The following is a 22,412-nucleotide window of genomic DNA, read 5'->3' as shown; positions in this document are numbered from 1 at the left end:
TATGAGCAATCTCCATCCAATATTTCCAGCTTAGCCTTGGAGATGGGTCCACATCATATATCATATCACCAAGTATGTATGTATTAGTTCTAGAGAAATCCCATCTTCTTCAGAATATTGTCAGCATATTCTGTCATATAAATCAATTAAGGGACTCTATTTATTTAGTGCCTACTATGTATCAAGCAGTGTATAAAGTTTAACAAGTATTATCTCACTTAAACCTTAAGACAGTCTCCTGAGACAGATATTTTATCCCCAGTTTACACATGAAACAGGCTCAGAGAGGCTTTGTAGCTTATTCAAGTTCATGTAGGCAGTAGGTGTTTGACACAGTTTGCATATTCTCTCTCTTTCTCTTTATTCCCCACCTCCTTATTCTTGCTCTTCCCAATATATCCCCCAAATTTCTGTTGTATCATACTGTGCTCTAATGTGCATACAACATTTTATTGTAGTGTCACTTATATCGTATCAACATGAAGTCATAACCAACTGAGATAGGACCTACACGTTGACCAATATAAGTCTTTAAGTCAAGGGCATAGACGAGAGGCCAGACGTCAGAATTTGGTCTGAAAACCTGTTCCGTTTTGACAACACAGTGCTTTGTTTTGAATTTTTGATGTTTTTAGGCAGGTGGTACACTTGTCAGTTTGAAGTGACTCCCTTTTGATTCACACCCCTGTTCTCCGCATACACTCTTCCCCACAATTTTTGATGCATTTGAGTTTAGACGCCCTGATTAAGGCCACTCATAAGCCCATGGAAACCAGTAATTCTTTAGATTGTCTGATTTAAAATCATTCACAATTCCTACTAGGAAAATGAACTTTCATGGGAAGAGAATGAAAAAAAAAGGAAAACATATAGAAACTGTTCAAATGGAGGCTTGGGTGGGAATAATTTATTGAATTTATTTTATTTTTATGTATTCTTATTTATTTTTAAAGTTTATTTATTTATTTATTTATTTATTTCGAAAGAGAGAGAGGCAGAGACAGAGTATGCAAGCAGGGGAGGGGCAGAGAGAGAGAGAGTGAGAGAAAATCCCAAGCAAGCCCTGAGCTGTCAGCACAGAGCCAGACATGGAGCTTGAACTCACAAACCATGAGATTGTGACCTGAGCTGAAGTCAAGAGCCAGCTGCTTAACCCCCTGAGCCACCCATGGACCCCTTGGGCAGGAAGAATTTAAATGTAAAGGCAAAATAACTTCTTAAACAGGAAAAAGTGAGTAAAAGTGAACACTACACAAGCTGTCAAAGGCAAGATCTGACTCCAGGTCACAAATGTCGAAGGACAGTAGCACAACTAAAATAAAACTATTAATTTGACACAACTTTTGTCTAGTATAAGATGTGTACTCTCCTAAGATCTCTATCTCTCCATGAGAGCTCAGATTCTTGTGCAAGGATAATTCACACCATCAGGCAAATTCAACAAAATGGAAGAAACACCTTCTGAGTAGAAGTGGAGCACAGCAACCCTGCCTACCAGTGATGTAATGGTTAAATCTCTGACCCCTAGACTGAGACAACTTTCCAGTAGTTGACTGTGTCTCAACATGCAGTAGGTAAACTATCTGCAGTAGGATCATTTGTGAAAATGTAGACTCCTGTTGCCCCTCCCACTGCCGCTGACTTCTCAATTGGAGCCTCAAAGTGAGATCTTGGAATCTGTTTATTCACAAACATCATCATACACTTCTATGATCATTCAAACTTGGGAAGCATTGCCTTAGACTTAAGCCATAGGTCCTCCTGCTTCACCTTATTTGATCTTGACCCCCGTCTTTGCTGGAACTTTGGGTCTTACCAGAATGCCAGATATGCATGTCTTCTGGCTAGCTCTATTCCATTGCTGCCCGATCTCTAGCATAACAAGGTGACTATACTTTATAATTGCTTCTGTTCTCCATTCTCTGGCCTGGTATTGAAATAACTAACTGCCCTGTTATGTTGTCACGAGCAATGCCTTAGACTCTAGAATCTACAAAGTAGGGTGCTTTAAATAGCTAGCTATTCCTTATAAAATGATGGAAGAAAACAATTTCCAAAGTAAACAAAGGGAAATCATTTGACAGATAAAATAGGTTAGGCACAAACACTCAATAAATAGTTTGCTTACCTCGGGGAAAACAAAATAACAACAACAACTTCTCTGGATTTTGTTCCTGCCAACCTTTAAATCTTTATAAGAAGTAATTTATTTTGTAGTTCACTCCATTGTATACTTGCAATCAACTAGCAAACTATTGCATTATGTTTGCCCAGCTTTCCTATCAAGACCACAGAATAAATGAGCTGTTGGATTACCATGTATATATCCTTTTTAAATAGATTGAAAATATATGTAAATAATTGTGTCTCCCGAGTTTAGGCAGCATGCAAAGATGTTTAAGGATGATCACAATAATGCAAAATTCATGACAATTCATTTGCTGTAATAGCAACTCTTAGTCACAATGAAGAATTGAGGACACATATGGGAAACATTTTTAGTAGGATGGCAACCTATGTGTACAAAATTTTACCAGCAACAAAGTTCTCTGTTAACTTCAGTAGCACCGCCTCCTTCTAGGCAGCCAGTTGTAATGCAGGCCTCTCCAGAGATCTGAAATATACGGAGTTCGCTATACATGGCATTCTGCAGAAGTCTCAGAATTGGGGAGGATCCCCACTGGCAGTGGAAAAGTTGTTTCTTTCCCAGTGTCACATCCCATTAGAACACACACCATTCCACATCAGTTGAACAAATGCTGATTCTGCACCCACGTAATAGTGGTAAAGGACAACAGTAAGTAGAGAAGCAAGATCTCTAATTTAAAGAATAGCATTCCAACTTTTTAGAGAGTAACTTGGAAAGAACTATCAAAATTTTAGGTACACATATCTCTTGGCTGTTAAAAATGTATTTGCATTAACAAACAACAAATTAAAGATGCATACACAAAGCCATCCTTTGCAGCACCGTTTGCACTTAAAATCCTTAAAATGTGCTAAACTTCAGGGGTGCCTGGTTGGCTCAGCTGATTAAGCGTCGGACTCTTGATATTGGCTCAGGTGTCAGGTCGTGATCTCACAACTGTGAGATGGACCTCACCTCAAGTCCCATGTTGGGCTGCATGCTCAGCATGGAGCCTGTTTGGGATTATCTCTCTTCCTTGCTCTGTTCTCCTCCCCCACATGCAAGCATGTGCATGGCACACACAGGCTCTCTCTCTCTCTCTCAAAATAAATATTTTAAAATAAATGAATAAATAAATAAATGAAAATGTGTTAAACTTCCATCTGTACAGACTAAACCATGGTACATATTCTACTGTGTAATCATTAAAAAAAAATAAAGCAGCATTATATGTATTAACTGTAATGTTACCCATGATATATTGCCAAATGAATAAGTCATAGAGCATGATTACATTGTATTTACACTTGTGTACAAAAGAATTTTATACATTTGTATATAATTCTTATGTATGTATTGAAAATATATGCAAAATGCTGTGAACCATGAATATCTTTGGAGCTTGTAAAGGAAGACTCTGAAAGACTCGAGCACTTTCATCGACCACTTTATACCTTCTGTACTATTGTAGTGTTTTTATTTTTTTACTATTAGCCATATTGATTTGAAATACAATTAATTAAGGACAAAAATCTTTCATAACACAGCATGAAGAATCGTATACAAATCCTCATACATTGTTGGAGAAAGCGTTCACTGGTAACATTTCCAGGGAGGAATTTTTGGCAGTATATTTCAAAATAAAAATGTACATGTTATTTGATCCAGCAATTCCTTCTCTAGAACTCTATCTGGCAGTTATGCTGACACAGGCACATAACAGTCATTGCAATGATTTTATGTAAGAGCAAACAATATCTACCCAATTGTACATAAATAAATGAAATGCGATGTAGTTGTTAAAAGGAGCAAGAGAGGGACTCTTGGTTGGCTCAGTCAGTTAAGCGTCTGACTTTGGCTCAGGTCATGATCTCCCAGTTTGTGTGTTCAAGCCCCACATGGGGCTCTGTGCTGACAGCTCAGAGCCTGGAGCCTGCTTCAGATTTGTGTCTCCCTCTCTCTCTCTGCCCCTCCCCTGCTCATGTTCTGTATGTATCTCTCTCAAAAATAAATAAACATTAAAATTTTTTTAAAGAGCAAGAGAGTTCATCTGTGTATTATAATAACATAATCACCAAGATACCAAAAGCAAGATAAATAAAATGTTACCATTTATGTTAACATAAAAGGTTACAAATGCCTATAGACTTCTAAATGTATAGAATACCTTTGAAAAGATGTATTAAAAAAAAAACTAGTAATTTGTTTCCTCTCAAAAGATGATCTGTGGAGAGGTGTGAAGGAGACTTAATTTTATTATATATCCTTTGTGCCTTCTAAATTGTGTGCCATGTGTTTGTATTGCTTATTCAAAAAACTAATTTAAAATAACGTTAAAGTTTGATAAGAAACTTTAAATAGCAGCCATAGAATTCAATTTATTCAGAGAACCAGATAACTTTTATTCACTCATTCAACAAACATTTATTGAGACCTTATTATGTGCCAAGTATAGTTCTAGGTCCTTAGCATATATCAGGTAATAAAGTGGACAAATTCTCTGCCCTTTATGAAGCTTATGTTTGGTTGGGGGGAAGAAGCAGTTACAGGGCAGAGACTAACGATAGCAGTAAATATAATAAAGAGTATATAGTATGGTAAAAGGTGATACCTACTTGAAAAAGGAGTTGGGGTACAGGAAATGCAGGGTAGGAGATGAGGACTAGGTTGCAATATTAACTAGGGTGGAAGGGAAGGCCTCAGTGAGAAGGTGATATTAGAGCAAAGATTTGACCTTCAGAAGTTATCTACTGGGTGGGCATCTGGGAAAAGAGCACTTCAGGCAAAAAGGACAGCTAGAGTAAAGACCTTGAGGTAGAAAGATACCTGATAAGGTCAAGAAGCAAGAAGGCCATGGGGTTGGTGTGGAATAATTGTAGAAGAGAGGGTAGGAAATGAGATCAGAGAAATAACCAAGACCAGATCCCCTGGGCTGGGACTTTGTGTGTCCTCTGTGGACTCCGTGTTTTACTCTAGGTGAAGCAGAACCACTACAGAGTTTGAGCAGAGGAGTGATGTGGTTCGTTTTACTTATCCAAGGGCATTCCAACCGATGCACTGAGTATAGATTGTAGAACAAACTGAGGATCACTGGGGGGAGGTGGGTGGAGAGGTGGGCTAAATGGGTGATGGGCATTGGTTGTGATGAGCACTGGGTGTCATATGTAAGTGATGAATCACTAAATTCTACTCCTGAAACCAACTACACTATATGTTAATTAACTTGAATTTAAACAAAACTTTGGAAAGAAAAAATATAGATTGTACAAAGAATGGAAACAGAGAGATCTTGAAGGAGGGTAGCACAGAACCCAGATGAGAAATGGTGATGTGCCCTGTCATGGCAATGGTGATGCTGAGAAGTGACCGGATCTGAGTAAAACCCCCTGGGATTTCCTTGGCGTGAGGTGGAGAGAGAGGAGCCAAGGAGGGTTCAAAGTTCATCCAATCCTTCAGCATAAACCCTGGACACTCTACCTGCTATCTTTACGCAACTTCTACAAAATGAGTGCAAGGTGGAAAAGAATAATAAAGAATGCTAGTCGACAAAAGGCTTCCATTGTGAAGAAGATTGCCTCCAGCTATTTGTCCTAAGACAGGTGATTGCTGTTGCTTTTATTTTATTTTATTTTGTGCACAAATTGTTTATTCCAATGAGGCCAGTTATAGTTGAGAGTTTTCATTAATGTCTGTTCCTTTGGCACATCTTCTTATTTACCTTACACAATAAAAGGGCATAAAGTTGTATATAATTTTCCACAACAGATATTTTGTTTCTTGAGTGAGAAAAATTTTATCTAAACGGTCTTGTGAGATGCCTCTGCTGTTAAGCAGAAACATCTCTTCTTTTATGTTGTTTTCTTATTGACTAAGCAGCTTTTGCTTGCTCTTTGGCCATTTACAACCCCAATACTCCTTACTAATGACTAACCAAAGAACATTCCTCCCACCAAGACAAAAAGTTAAAGAAAAGCTACTAACAGTATGTTTAGTACCTTGACTTTGGTAATGGTTTCAGTATCCCACTTGTGTCCAGACAACTCAGGTTGTGTACTTGAATGTGTGCAGTTTTCTGTATACTAATTATACCCTAATTAAGCTGTTTTAAAAAACAAGAAGAAGAAGAAAAAGAAAAGCTATCTTTAATAAAAAGATAGCTTCCAGAACTGGTGGTCCAGAATCTGAGAATTGCTGTGTATGTATATTTTTGCAAGATTCCCCACTCTTATGGGATAAGTGCACAAAGGCACACTGTTCATCTTCCTTGCCATTCTTCTCTGTCAGGCCCAGGCTTGTTTGGCCAATTTTCTCAAGTACAAAAGGTCACCATGTGACCATATTTCAAAGCTTTCCCTTTGGTGACTGCATGAAATATACTGGGTACCTTTAATCCCTGGGGAATGAAGCCTTTGGCATTTCATGCTATGAAAATTAGATTTCATGAGGAAGTCACACCAGCAAGCTCCATGGAACAATGATAATATATGAAAAGTGAAGTGAAAAGATATGGCATAGAGGAGAAAGTGCATGGTTCTTTAGTTAAAAAAATACATAAATAATTTTAATAATGTACTCTTCATCTTTGTAATCCAGAACTATCCAAGAGACTAATTCGTTAAGGGAAGTGTCTTCCTTGTAAACATGCTGCACCCATATATGCCCATCTCTGCATCTGTATTACTGTATGTCAAAGCAATGAGAATTCTCTAATACTCTACCAATATCAAGTTATCATCAAACCAAACCTTGTTATTGACACCTTCTAACATGAGGGGTAACATTTGTGTAAGGCAAAAGATATATGTATAAAAAGAAGTAAATAAAAAAAACAGAAATAGTCACTAGCTTTATCTTATTTATTTATAGCACAAGCATGCATGTGAATGGGGGGAGGGGCAGAGGGAGACAGACTATTAAGCAGACTCTATGCCCTGCATGGAGCCTGACACAAGGCAAAAAATCACTAGTCTTAGAAAGTATTCTTGCAGTGAAAAAATTGTAATACAGTTATCCTTTGTAATTGCAAGATAAACATAGATTTTTAGTAATAGAAGGTTGAAAATGTGGTCCTATTCTCAATGAAATTGAACAATATAAAATTTTATTCGGCAAATATGTATGAAGGGTACATTTCTTTCCAGCTGCTCTTTCTAACTGTGAGGGTGTAGCAGTGAACAAAACAGACAAAAACTAGTGGCTCTTTGGACTGGGCATTCCCAGTACAGAGGTTTATAATCCCCAAAAGTGGTTTCTGATTTCAAATTGTAATCAGTTCTATTCTCTACGAGTAGTTTGGAATGAAATGATTTTGTAATTTTATGTTTTTAATAATGACGAGTAAGAGATATCAGATACAAGCTTCCCAGAGCTATCAAAAGGCCAGAAAGTAATCAGACTTTCACTCAGCAAAAGAGATAATAAAAAGAAATCTGCAATGAATGCACATTACTTCTCAGTCTATATAGTCCAGAAATGTTCATTTTCTGGCTGTGTAACATTAAGCAAGTTTCGTAACCTCTCTGTGCCTCAGATTCCTCCTATGTAAAATGAGGATAAAATTACACCTACTTCCTAGAGATTTTAAGAGCACTTATTAAGTTAATAAAGTCTCACTGACACTGGCATGGTTCCAAGGTTTGAGACCACCACTTAAGTCTCAAACCTTAAGCTCTCAAACCTTAAGTTCTCAAAATGCAAAAATAGACTTTGTAAAGCATGGTAACCCCATATGATGTAGTAACTGATACTCAATTAGACTTCCTACAGTAAGCAACTATAAGACTTGAAGAAATATACAAAATAACTGTTTTCAGGAAACAAACAACAGACAACATAAGTCTATAATTCCAGAAAGAAGAAAATCCACAGTTGTCTCCATATTCTTCCTGGGAACAATTTCCCAACCAACCACAGAGAGCAGCAGATTCAGTAGGAACAGTCTCCTTGTCTGCTAATATTTGAAGAACTGTCATGAAAGATGAGTCTTAGCGGTCATTGGTAGCCAATAAAACTAAGATACCGGAGGGATGGCTTTAGGAGACAGAGTTCAGCTCAAAAAAATGAAACAATATCTGGCTTTAAATTTCACCATCCAAAGATAGGAGAAGCTGAGTTAGGGGCACCTGGGTGCTCAGCCAGTTAAGCCTTTGACTCTTGATTTCAGCTCAGGTCATGATCTCACGGTTCATGAGATTGAGCCCCGCATCGGGGCCCACTTGGGATTGTCTCTCACCTCTCTCTCTCTCACCCCTGCCTCTGCTCACGTGCTCTCTCTCTCTCAAAATAAATAAATAAACCTTTTTTTTTAAAAAAAAAGGAATTCTGGCTGCTTCACAAGGCACTGAGTTCGTCACTGGAAATAATTAAACAAAGGTTAGTAATCAGTTGCTATAGGATGGTGTGGTGAGGATTGTAACATCAAGGGAGTAAGTGAACAGAATGAGTGGCTCTGAACTAAGACTTACCATGACAGGTCTCTAATGGATGCACATTTAGGTCATAAAAGACTTTGTCACTGTGGATACCTATCTATTCTTTTTCTACATTCCCTGACACTAACTCATGGTACTAACAAATCTGCTTAAAAATAGTCTGACTGTGAATTTACATAAGTTACTCCTCATCCTGTCCTCCTGTGTCTCCTAGAGAAATACGAGTACATTTGAGAAGAGGTGTAAAATTAGCCTTTGCAGAAAATGTCCATTCATGACGGACTAATTGGTACTGAATTAGATCTCTCATGGTAAGCAACTATAAAACTGGACAAAATATATGCAGTCACTGTTTCAGAGAGCAAACAACAGACGTTACAAGACTGAAATCCCAGAAAGAAGTGAAACTCACAAGGCAACTCCACTATTGCCCCCCACTTTCTGCCTGGAGACAATTTCCTGTCACAGCAACAAAGAGCTGGAGTCCTAGCAGAACATGAGCTGAGGAGGCAGAGAATAGAATTTAAAGTCAGTGAAATGACTAAGATCTGCAGGAATTAGACATGGGGACTGTGTAAAAGGAGCCATGAAGTCCATGTTGAAGCAATGGGTCTTCTGTCGGTCCATGGCTGGAAGCTGGGCTGTCTGTGTAGGGTGAGGCCACACAGGGCAGAGGAGATATTGGTTGTTTTGTGTTTTAGAGTAGAAGAGACTTACAAGATGTGAAGCCATGCTACAGAAACCACCGCTGCATTGAACAACCGGAGTTTGGTCCCAGCAGTATGGACAGAGTTTGTTAACAGACACTACATGGATGGAACATCAGAAACACCACACCTTAGAAGTAAGGATCATGCCCTAATAAGACCTACTCTAGACATGCCTGTGAAAGTCTAAAGCCAAGTTCCAATGAGATCTGCAGAAGAGACAGATGTTGGAAGTGGAGTCCTTCTAAGTCAAAGGAGATAACTTAAGCTGTCCCCAAATATACAATAGCAAAGCACAAGACAGAGTCTAGACCAATTCAAAGTGTTCAGCAAATGAACTGGCTTCTAAAATAAAGGCCAATAGGAGCACCTGGGTGGCTCAGTCGGTTTGGTGTCTGACTCTTGATTTGGGCTCAGGTCATGATCCCAGGGTTGTATGATTGAGCCTGGAGTTGGGCTCTACACTGAATGTAAAGCCTGCTTAAGATTCTCTCTCTCCCACTCGTGTGTGCTCTCTCTCTAAAACAAAGAAAGTGTACATTAAAAAAAAGAAAGAAAGAAAGCATGTACGCCATGATAAAGTATGAAAACTGGGCCTGGGATTTCAATTAACTGACCTTTTTTTCTCTCTTAGCAAATGTAGCCTAGACTATATACTTTTTAAAATTTATTTAAGATATTTCTTCATTAGCCTCCAGTGTAAACTCTAGAATGCATTCATTTTAAGGCTTTGGGGAGACCACTTGAGCTTATCAGGAGAAGAAAATGTTCAAATGAAAGGAAAATCCCACCATAAAAGTAAGATAAAGTGAGTATATCTATGTTGAAGATGAGAATGATAACTAGTAAAATCTCCTACCCAAAATTCACAATATGAAAATAGTAAAATATTGACACTTTTGACAAAAAATTATACAACCAAAAACATATTCTAAGGAACTGACAGGAGATGTGCAAAAATATTTAGATCCACAATCAGAGTATTATTCACAATTACAGCATTATTTTTAGCTGGGAAAACATAGGTAAAAACTAAGGGATTGAGTAACAAATTGGAGTATATGTATATGATGCAATGCTATATGGTACTTTTTTTTTAGAATGCGTTTATTTATTTTGATTTTTACTTATTTATAACTAAATAATGATCCCACAATCCTGGGACCATGACCTGAGCCAAAATCAAGAGTCAGATGCTCAACTGACTGAGCCATGAAGGGCACCTGTAAAGGATGCTTTTTAATGGTGCTTTTTTGGTGACAGAAAATATTCATCACATGGGTTTTATATTTTCTTAAAGGCATTTTGTCCACATATTAACATCTCTGAAATTGAAATGTATGTTATAATCAATGGCATCTTACAACAAAAATTGATAGCCTTTCTTCTTCCTTAGTCATACGTAAAATAATGTAACAGTGTAGTTACACTGTATTGTAACAAATTGTATTGTATTTGTACATTACAAATAATGTAATAGTGTAACAGAATAAATGATATCTCAGATTAAATGAAATATAGTGGTGCTAAATTTTTAAGGCTTGTCTCTAAATTATTCCGTATAATCAATTATGAAATTGAGAGAGGCAGTATCATATTAGAAATAAGAGTATAATCCATGGAGCAGATTTCCTGGGTTCAGATCCCACCTCTGTCGTTATTAGGTATGTAAACTTATGAAAGTTTTTTAACCTAATGTGCCTCAGTTTTTTCCAAGCAAATGGAGATTATAATTATATTCATGTCATAGGGATGCCCTAAGGACTGAAAGTTGTTAGAATAGCTTTTGGTACATAGGACACAGTCCATAAATGAGCTATTATTACAAATAAAACATATATATATATATATATATATATATATATATATATATATATATACATACACACACACACACGGGGAAATCTCTAAGGGAAGAAATTAGCTATGATTATCTTGGGATGGTATGATTACTGGTAATTTTTATTTGCATTTTAGGGTTTTCCAAATTGTCTGCAATAAGTATTAATTAGAATGTGTATAAAATGAGAAAAACAATATTATTATAAGATAAACTAAGACCTGCTATATCAAAGAATCTTTGAATGATATTGAAAATGCATGTGTTATAGTGGTTATATGGAAAAAGTATATAATGACTTGAATTTTGTACAAGTTAGACAGGCACTGAAACAAATTAGAAGGAAATATCTCTGAACAGCATGATTTAGATACAACTTTGAAAAATGCTTCTCTGTATATTTCTTTTAGGAGCTTCCTACAATACATATATATTGTTTTCTAGTTTAAAGGTATGGATGCTATTTTTTAAATTAACTCTGGAACACTTTCGAGATGGTAAGTAGAGGATTTAAGTCAACCTTGGCAAGAGCCACATAGCCTTTTGACCAACCCAGTAAAAACTGTCTCAGACTCTAAATGAATGGCTCAGTGGACTGAATCTATCTACTAGCATCTAACTCCTTCCAAACTAATTCATCCCCAGATGATCTCTGACAAATTGTGTTTTTCCTGAGCCATAATTCATTCAAATCAAAGAGCTTCCATGGCAATTGAAATGCCTAGATACATTTCTCTTTATTATTGTTTGTCCTTGATTCTCACTAGTCTTGAACAGGATAATACTTTTTAAAAATTCAATGAACAAGAATAAATTCATCAGGTTTGTGATAGTGTTGTCAAAATATCTGAAATTCTCTGCTCTGTTTTAATAGGGCAACATTTATCTGGGGCTTCAACCCAAAATGTCCTGTATTCGAATCTTGGTTCAACCACTGATTAAACGTAAGTTCTTTAAAAAGCCACTAACCTCTCCAAGACCCCGAGGTTTCATTCTTTGTTTTTATCTGTAAGAATACATAATAAAATGTACCTCACAAGAGGTTGGGAGAATTAAACTAGAGAGTATGCAAAGTGTCTAGATTGCAGCCCAGCAAATGTTGTGTGGGAATAAACAACTCAGACACATTTTAAAAACTCCTTGAATTAAAATTCCCAGAACTGGGCCAGCCATTTGGTTCTGTCCCAGCATTCAGCTTTCTGTTTTAGCAGGCTTCTTAGGTCTTACACTGTAGTCTGACATATGGACTACTTAACCAAATATCATCTCTAAACATACAATGTGGAGCAAAATAAAGGAAAAGAAGAAAGAGGGATTTAGAAAGCAATTTATTTTTATTTTATTTTTATTTTTTGAGTGAGAGAAAGGGAGTGAGAGATTCCCAAGCTGGCTCCACTCCCAGCACGGAACCCAATGAGGGGCTTGATCTCATGACTGTGAGATCATGACCTGAGCCAAAATCAAGAGTCAGACACTTAACATACTGAACCACCCAGACACCCCTGGAAGGCAGTTTTTATCAAGAATAGGAATGTTCAGTTTGTGTGGATGAAGAAAGAGATTTGCTTAAAATTAATTATTAAAAAGGCTAATATATTCTATAATACTAAAATTTTCTATGTATACTTTCTGTGTGCTGGACAGTGTGCTCTGCACTTTATAGTAAGAAGCTTATGGCATTTTTAAGACAACACTGTAAAGTGGTTGTGATCCCCTTTTTACAAAAGGAGGTGAGTCCACTTATTCAAGTATCCAAGTTCATACACGCAGTAGAGCACAAGACTGAATATTCTAGCCCTGAGAGAGCCTGTAGAAAGTCGTGCTCAGATTTTAGATAAATGATATTTCATAAGCCCTCATAGGCTTGGACTAGAAGATATGCATGGATGGTCACAGTTTGGTCTGAACCAGGAGAGCAGTGGCCCTCACAAGGGACCCTGTGGCCCAGGAAGCCAGACATTGAATCATTCACCAGAAATATTTCACTGCAAAGAATATGCCTTTTACTTTTATTTAAATTTATAGTGAAAATGGAAGCGATTTTGAAAATTTGCTCTATCACAGAAATGTATGCTGGAGGGGCTAAGTAGAGGTGATGATCTCATCCTGACCCATAGCTAAAGATCTAGATAAGAAAAACAAAACCACCATTATCCTATGACAAGGAACAACTCTCAAAATTGACTTTTTTATCAGATAGTGTTTTAAAAGTGAATATCTCAGCCCATGATTGCAGAGAATAAATAAGTGATCTCAGTACACATAACATGATGAAAATGTTTGAACATTAAATGAAGAGATTTATTTTAGAAATACAGTCACGTTTGTCAGTTACATGAAATTAAAAACTATAGCATTGGAATTAAAATAATCTGTAGCAACTTTGGTTGTCTTCCTTCCCTATAAAAACTCATTGCCAAATTCACTGATAGTTAGAGAACAATGCCTGGCACATAGTAGGCGATGAAAAAATATTTGTTGGGATAAATCAATAAATGATCACCTAGGGCAATAAGAGAGTACCATCAAAGTCTTTTTAATCTGCCAAATAACACACACAAGAAGATACACTTATCAAAATTTCCACCAAGAGGCACTGAAAGCATTGCACCCTGCTGCTTTTTTGGCAGAATATTTCAGAATATGTCTCCCCAGTGCAGCAAGGCTTGAAAAGCAATGATAAAAATTGTTGCCGTTAGTAGGTTTATGTTCGTGTGAAACTGGCTTCTCAAAACTGCCAGGACTCTGAACCTATCAGATGGGATTGCTTTTATCAATTCAGCACCATCTTCTGAAATTGTTTGACTTAATGCAATAGCATCTTTTTGGCAAGTTACTTGAAATATCCTTTTTATATGAAAACAAGCATGGCTAAAATAGGGAGTGAGATACTTCTGATTTCTTTTTTAAAATGAAACATTGTGTTTCAAAGAACTTTTAGACTTTCACCTTCACATCTGAGAAGGGCACAATGCTATGGATTCTCCTAGGTTACACATTCGCCCCTCTCCTCCCTCATTAGGTGTCATTAGAGACACCTAAATGGGAATGCTTGAGAATCCCTGCAATTAGTGGTAAAAGAATCACTGTTGTTGTCTCTCTGTCTCTCTCTCTCAGGCTGTCTGTCTCCCTCACACACACACACACACACACACACACACACACACCTGCACACATACACAACTCATTTTCCAGATGCTCCCCCAGGTAGAGGCGCCCACATTACCTGGCTCACCACTACCCCTCTTCTGCAGCTCCCTGAATCAGCAGTTGCTGATTCCATACCAACTCTGGGTGGCATTTTTTGCACAAGTTTCAAGTGAAAAAGAAAAATATGTGTTGCAATGTCTTTCCTTTCAGAATAAAAACAGTTTTATTTTGTCTGACAGGAAAAGAAGAGAGGATCTGTGTATTCATTAAAAAAATTTTTTTTTAATGTTTATTTATTTTTGAGACAGAGAGAGACAGAGCATGAACAGGGGAGGGTCAGAGAGAGAGGGAGACACAGAATCCGAAGCAGGCTCCAGGCTCTGAGCACAGGCTCTGAGCCTCAGCACAGAGCCCGATGCGGGGCTCAAACCCACAGACCGTGAGATCATGACCTGAGCCGAAGTCGGACGCTCAACCGACTGAGCCACCCAGGTGCCCCTGTATTCGTTTTTTAAAGATTTTGTTTTATTTATTTATTTTTTAAATGTTTATGTATTTATTTTGAGAGGGACAGTGAGTAAGTGTGAGCAGGTAAGGTGCGGAGGGAAGGAGAGAGGGAGAATCCCAAGCAGGCTCCACACTCAGCACAGACCCTGACTTGCAGCTCGATCCCAGGACCCTGAGACCGTGACCTGAGCCAAAATCAAGTCAGATGCCCAACAGACTGAGCCCCCCAGGCACCCCAGGAACTGTGCATTTTTAAATTTAAGAGCAGAATTCATAAACAGAAGAAAGTTTTTGCGGAAAAGATAGCTAGTATCAAAGTACAAGTGTGTAAGCATATCTGAGAAAGCAATTTGGCTAATGATTTTTTTCGAAGATTTTATTTTTAAATAATCTCTAAACCCAAAGTGGGGCTCAAACTCACAACCCTGAGTTCAAAACCACACACTGTACTGATTGATTGAGCCAGCTAGACAGTCCTCTGAGAAAGCAATTTGGAAGCAGCTTTGTGATCTCTGACCTTAAAATCATAGGGCCAACTGAATCACAGACTGAGGCTCTTTATGGGAGACTCCCTTCCCCCACTGTATATTGGCTTTAGCCCTTAAGTCCCTTCTCTCTCCTCTCTTTCTTATTTGTCCCCTGGCCCGCCATTCCCATGGCTCCACCTGCCCTCACAACTGTGGCTGTTCGGATTTTACCATTAGTTCAAAGATAATAACTGAAATAGTGGCAAATGTGCATAGTAAAATGAAAGTTCTGGAGACCACCACAGGATAGACAGAAAAACCCTCTTTTAAAAAAAGGATAAAAATAGTATTTGTAGAGGTAGGAAAACACACACACACACACACACACACACACACACACACACACACCAAGATTAAGTGATGCTATGGAAACCCAGAGCCAAGAGATGTTTGAGAGAGTGGGAATGGCTCACAATGGGAAACATTTCCAGGAAGCCAACTAAGAAAAATGTATTGAGTTTAGCTTTAGGGAGATTATTGGTGGCTTTGATCACATGGTAGGTTTGACTGAGGAGTAAAGGGAGGTGAGAAGTGGACATAGCACTTAACTCACTGCATTTCAATTATCTATTGACATGTGTCACCTTTAAGAGACTGTAAGCCTTCTAGGGCATTGTCTTTGTCTTATGTCTGTCTCCCTCAAGGTCTGCACATATTCCTTTAGAGCAGAAATAGAGTGATTGAGCAGTAAATATAAAGATCTGGGAAATGAAAAAGGAATTTGAATTAATATCCCTATTATTACTGAAAATGTCATTAAGAATGAATTGGTATTTTGTGTTCATATAAAAATCAACATCATTGGAAAACTGATGATTACCACTCTCTGATGGGAAACCAGCTCAATTAATGACCACCCTTTCCCGAATGAGAAGGCCATTATTGAAATTTCACATACATTATTGTACTATAGCATGGATATAAAAGTCTTCTGCTTTGCTGATAATCGCACTATTACATTAGCACTCTCTGGATAAATGTGCTATTCATTTGATTACATAAAACAAATATTGAACTGTGTCATATTGACTACACTGTGTGCGCTTATAAAAGCCACAGGGACAAGGTTTGCCATACAGATTTTTGTGTAGCTGAACAGTTGCCATTCTTGGTTGGTCAAGCACATAATATTTTAATGCTCCAAATATGACAGACTTCAGAATACTCAAGTTAGAATGAATAAAAACATTCTTCTTTTTCCAAAGAGGTTTCCTGCATCTGATCTAAGTTACCATCCCAAAGAAAAATAAACTCATAAAAAGATAAAAAGAATTACAACATACTTTGCTCAGCCAACCAAATGAAAAATTTCAATCCCCAGTGAAAATATGAATTAATGATAATAAGAGACCTATGGAACTCCCATGATTTGGTAGGTCAAAACCGATTCACTGCTTTCCCTCAACTTATATTTAAAAAATGCAGAATAGACAAAAGACAAAAATGTTCTGGGGTGCCTGCGTGGCTCAGTTGGTTAAGCATCTGACTTCGGCTCAGGTCATGATCTTGCAATTCGTGAGTTCGAGCCCCACGTCAGGCTCTATGCTGACAGCTCAGAGCCTGGAGCCTGCTTCAGATTCTGTGTCTCCCTCTCTCTCTGCCTCTCCTCTGCTTGCTCTCTGTCTCTATGTCTCTCTGTCTCTCTCTCGAAAATAAATAAACATTAAAAAAAATTTTTTTAATATTCTGATCTTATCCTTTAATTACTAGAATTTGTAATCTGTGGGGAACATGTGTAATCAAGGCAATAAATCATTCTGATGTCCAGAAATGCAGACTCAATAATGACAATTAAAATTTGAAAATCATTTGTAAATAGTGACTTCTCTAAGTTTGTTGATGTTAATTGCAATCACCTGGTTTTGAGAGTAGGTGAATGGAGGAGATGCTGATAGATACAGGACTTCGCTTTAATTTGTTTGATTTTTAATTTTTTATTTTACTTGACAGTAGCAAAAGACTATTACTGTTCTGTCTCATCTGGTGCATATTATGGTGATGGAGATACCAATAAAGTTAGGAGGGGCTATAAAAGCAGACAGATGTGTACAAATCTTGGCTCCTCCTTTTAGAAACTTTGATCTTGGAGGAGCCAAGATGACAAAACAGCATGGAAGTTTTTTGTGTGTCTTGTGAAATACCGCCTAAACACTAAACCATCCTGCACACCTAGAAAAACTTATCTAAGGATTAACACAATAATCTGCACAACCTGAACCACAGAATTCAGCAGGTACGCAGCATAGAGAGGTGAACTTGGAGAGTGAGACGCTGCAGCAGGCAGGGAGGTGATTTTGCAGGCAGAGAGAGGACAGAGACAGGGGTGGGGGTGGGGGGATAATACAAGAAAAGCACCCACCCCAAAAGCAACTGGAGAGAAAGTGGAATATTGGAAAAAGCCACAGGGACTAAACTAAAAAGGGAGAAAGGAGAAAGGAGAGGGTTTAAATTCCATTAAGACTGCAAACAAGGGGAGCACAAAGTCTGCAACTCTGCAGCTCGATACCTGAAGGTGCTCTGATGGGAAGGGTGAATCCCCCGGAGCAGAGTGGGGTCCAGGAGGTTCTTGGGCCACACGGGGAAAAGCGGTTCCACTGCTAGAAGGACATTTGGTAGCGACTGTTGAGACCACCTGGTCCCAGCAGATCCCAGAAAATGGCCACATTCGCTGGTGCTGGAACAAGGTCGTTAAGGGTGAAGCCTGGTGCCAGATGTGTGTTGTGATTTTCCATAATCCCTGAAACGCTGCTGCTACACCATCTCTCGAACTTTTTCTGGAGCTGGCTGGAACCTGGCCACAGTCACAGGGTACCGGCAGCAGCAGGGTCCAGCAGGCATTCCTGGATGCAGCCGGCATTCGGCCATTGCTCCGTGAGACCCTCCCACAGAGGGGCTGAATGGGTCAAAGCCGCAGTCCTTCAGAAGTAAGGGGCTGGGGGGGCGCCTGGGTGGCGCAGTCGGTTAAGCGTCCGACTTCAGCCAGGTCACGATCTCGCGGTCCGTGAGTTCGAGCCCCGCGTCGGGCTCTGGGCTGATGGCTCGGAGCCTGGAGCCTGTTTCCGATTCTGTGTCTCCCTCTCTCTCTGACCCTCCCCCGTTCATGCTCTGTCTCTCTCTGTCCCAAAAATAAATAAACGTTGAAAAAAAATTTAAAAAAAAAAAAAAAGAAGTAAGGGGCTGGGGAAAACAGCTGCATCTGAGACAAAACTCGGGAGAGAGGTACTGCCTGGGGCTTGGGCACGGAGAGTGAAGAAGTGGGGAGCGGACAAAAGCTAAAGACAGAGGACAGGTGAGCAATTGCCGATCCAAGAAAACAGTTCCCATACTAGAGACTGCATACCTGGGTGACGCCATTTTTCCTACTTCTGCGCGTGCGCATACACACCAATGAGGGCTACAACAATCCACCCCAGTAGGCTAGCAGCGCCATCTAGTGGAGAACAGAGACATTACACTGAGCCCCGCCCAACTGGGCCAACCTGGCTCTTCAAGAATACAAGTCTCACCGCCTGCTTAGTTTATGGACTATAAAGTGCTTCCTACTCAGACTTCTAGGCGAAAACGAAGTAATTTCAGTCCTACTTCAATCTGTTAGCAGGTCCATCTATTCAATTTTCTTTCTTTTTTTTTCTCCTTTACACTATTCTTTTTCTTGAATACAGAAAGAGAAAAAAATTCATTTTTATTTTCAATTTTTATTAAAAATATTTTTCTTTATTTTTCTCTACTATATTCTTTACTTTTGTGTAAATTTTTTCTAAATCTATTTTACTCCCATCATCTCATTTTAGTCTACTTCAGTGTATCCATTTTTTCAAATTCTCAAACGATTTTCTTTTTTTTCTCCCCCCTTTTTCCTGTAATCTGTCAAACCACTTTCAACACCCAGACCAAAACACACCTATGATCTACCATCATTTATTTGATTTGTGTGTGTGTTTAATTTTTTAATTTTAATATTTTTTTAATTTTTTATTTTAATTTTTCTGCCTCATTAATTCCTTTTCTCCCTTCAAAATGACAAAACAAAGAAATTCACCCCAAAAGAAAGAGCATGAAAACACGACAGCCAGGGATTTAACCAACACAGATACAGGCAAGATGTCTGAACCAGAATTTAGAATCACAATAATAAGAATACTAGCTAGAATCAAAAATAGATTAGAATCCCTTTCTGCAGAGATAAAAGAAGCAAAAAATAGAATGAAATTAAAAATGCTATAACTGAGCTGCAATTACAGATGGATGCCGTGGAGGCAAGGATGGATGAGGCAGAACAGAGAATCAGCGATATAGAGGACAAACTTATAGAGAATAACAAAGCAGAAAAAAAATAGGGAGATTAAGGCAAAAGAGCACGATTTAAGAATTAGAGAAATCAGTGACTCATTAAAAAGAACAACATCAGAATCATAGGGGCCCCAGAAGAGGAAGAGAAAGAAATAGGGGTAGAAGGCTTATGTGAGCAAATCATAGAAGAAAACTTTCCTAACCTGGGGAAAGACACAGACATCAAAAGCGAGGAAGCACAGAGGACCCCCATTAGAGTCAACAAAAGTCGACCATCAACAAGGCATATCATAGTCAAATTCACAAAATACTCAGGCAAGGAGAGAATCATGAAAGCAGCAAGGGACAAAAAGACCCTAACCTACAAGGGAAGACAGATCAGGTTTGCAGCAGACCTATCCACAGAAACTTGGCAGGCCAGAAGGGAGTGGCAGGATATACTCAATGTGCTGAATCAGAAAAATATGCAGCCAAGAATTCTTTATCCAGCAAGGCTGTCATTCAAAATAGGAGAGATACAAAGTTTCCCAGACAAACAAAAACTAAAGGTGTTTGTGACCACTAAACCAGCCCTGCAAGAAATTTTAAGGGGGACTCTCTGAGGGGAGAAAACATGAGAAAATATATATGTAAATAAAAAATACCAAAAGCAACAAAAGATTAGGAAGGACCAGAGAACACCACCAGAAACTCCAACTCTACAAGCCTCATAATGGCAATAAATTCATACCTTTCAGTACTCACTCTAAATGTCAATGGACTCAGGGCTCCAATCAAAAGACATAGGGTAACAGAATGGATAAGAAAACAAGATCCATCTATATGCTGTTTACAGGAGACCCACTTTAGACTTAAAGACACCTACAGATTGAAAATAAGGGGATGGAGAACCATCTATCATGCTAATGGTCAACAAAAGAGAGCCAGAGTAGCCATACTTATATCAGACAATCTACACTTTAAATAAAGACTGTAATAAGAGATGAAGAAGGGCATTATATCATAATCAAGGGGGTCTATCCACCAAGAAGACCCACTAATTGTAAACATTTATGCACCAAATATGGAAGCACACATATATATCAATTAATCACAAACATAAAGAAACTCATCGATAGTAATACCATAATAATAGGAGACTTCAACACCCACTCACAACAATGGACAGATCATCTAATCAAAATATCAACAAGGAAACAATGGCTTTGAATGACACATTGGACCAGATGGACTTAACAGATACATTCAGAACATTTCATCCTAAAGCAGCAGAATATACATTCTTCTCCAGTGCACATGGAACGTTCTCCAGAATAGACCATATACTGGGACGCAAATCAGCCCTAAGTAAGTACAAAAAGATCGAGATCATACCATGCATATTTTCAGACCACAATCCTATGAAACTTGAAATCAACCACAAGAAAAAATTTGGAAAGGTAACAAATACTTGGAGACTGAAGAACATCCTACTGAAGAATGAATGGGCTACCCAAGAAGTTAAAGAAGAAATTAAAAAGTATATGGAGGTCAATGAAAATGATAGCACCACAATCCAAAACCCCTGGGACGCAGCAAAGGCAGTCATAAGAGGAAAGTATATAGCAATCCAGGCCTTCCTAAAGAAGGAAGAAAGATCTCAGATACACAACCTAACATTATGCCTTAAGGAGCTGGAAAAAGAACAATGAGTAAAACCCAAAACCAACAGAAGGCAGGAAATAATAGAGATTAGAGCAGAAATTAATGCTATTGAAACCAAAAAAACAAAACAAACAAAAAAACCACAGTAGAACGGATCAGTGAAACCAGAAGTTGGTTCTTTGAGAGAGTTAACAAAATTGATAAACCACTAGCCAGTTTGATCAAAAAGAAAAAGGAAAGGATCCAAAAATAAAATCAAGAATGAAAGAGGAGAGATCACAACCAACATAGCAGAAATAAAAACAATAATAAGAGAATATTATGAGCAATTATATGCCACTAAAATGGGAAATCTGGAAGAAATGGACAAATTCCTAGAAATATATACACTACCAAAACTGTAACAGGAAGAAATAGAAAATTAAAACCGACCTATAACCAGTAAAGACATCGAATTAATCATCAAAAATCTCCCAAAAAGCAAGAGTTCAGGGCCAGATGGCTTTCCAGGGGAATTCTACCAAACATTTAAGGAAGAGTTAACACCTATTCCCTTGAAGCTATTCCAAAACATAGTAATGGAAAGAAAACTTCCAAACTTTTTCTATGAAGCCGGCATTACCTTGATTCCAAAGCCAGACAGAGACCCCACTAAAAAGAAGAACTATAGACCAATTTCCCTGATGAGCATGGATGCAAAAATCCTCAACAAGATAATAGCCAACGAGATCCAACAATACATTAAACAAATTATTCACCACGACCAAGTGGGTTATATACCTGGGATGCAGGGCTGGTTCAATATCCACAAAACAATTAACGTGATTCATCACACCAATGAAAGAAAGGACAAGAACCATATGATCTTCTCAATAGATGCAGAGAAAGCATTTGACAAAATACAGCATCCTTTCTTGATGAAAACCCTCAAGAAAGTAGGGATAGAAGGAGCATACGTCAAGATCATAAAAGCCATATATGAATGACCCAATGCTAATATCATCCAAATGGAGAAAAACTTCCAAACTTTTTCCAAACAATGGGGAAAACTGAGAGCTTTCCCCCTAAGGTCAGGAACAAGACAGAGATGTCCACTCGCACCACTGTTCTTCAACAAAATATTGGAATTCTTAGCCTCTGCAATCAGACAACACAAAGAAAGAAAAGGCATCCAAATCGTCCAGGAGG

At 38.3% G+C, this 22,412-nt stretch overlaps 1 protein-coding gene across 2 annotated transcripts in view; it reads right to left on the bottom strand.

The window, feature by feature from the left end:
- LOC147581671 (uncharacterized) overlaps window positions 1-18,217 on the bottom strand; it is a 79,746-nt gene extending 61,529 nt beyond the window's left edge. For both annotated transcript variants that reach the window (XM_086702899.1, XM_086702898.1), the window contains exon 1: window positions 17,797-18,217. In XM_086702899.1, the coding sequence (XP_086559025.1) occupies window positions 17,797-18,147 (351 nt within the window). In that variant the 5' untranslated portion in view covers window positions 18,148-18,217. The remainder of the gene's footprint in view (window positions 1-17,796) is intronic.
- Window positions 18,218-22,412: the final 4,195 nt, after the last annotated feature.

The sequence above is a fragment of the Puma concolor genome, chromosome B1 (genome assembly GCF_028749965.1).
Source record: "Puma concolor isolate L17-30 chromosome B1, mPumCon1.1.hap2, whole genome shotgun sequence".
NCBI lineage: Eukaryota > Metazoa > Chordata > Mammalia > Carnivora > Felidae > Puma > Puma concolor.
This window is presented reverse-complemented; position numbering and strand designations above follow the sequence as displayed.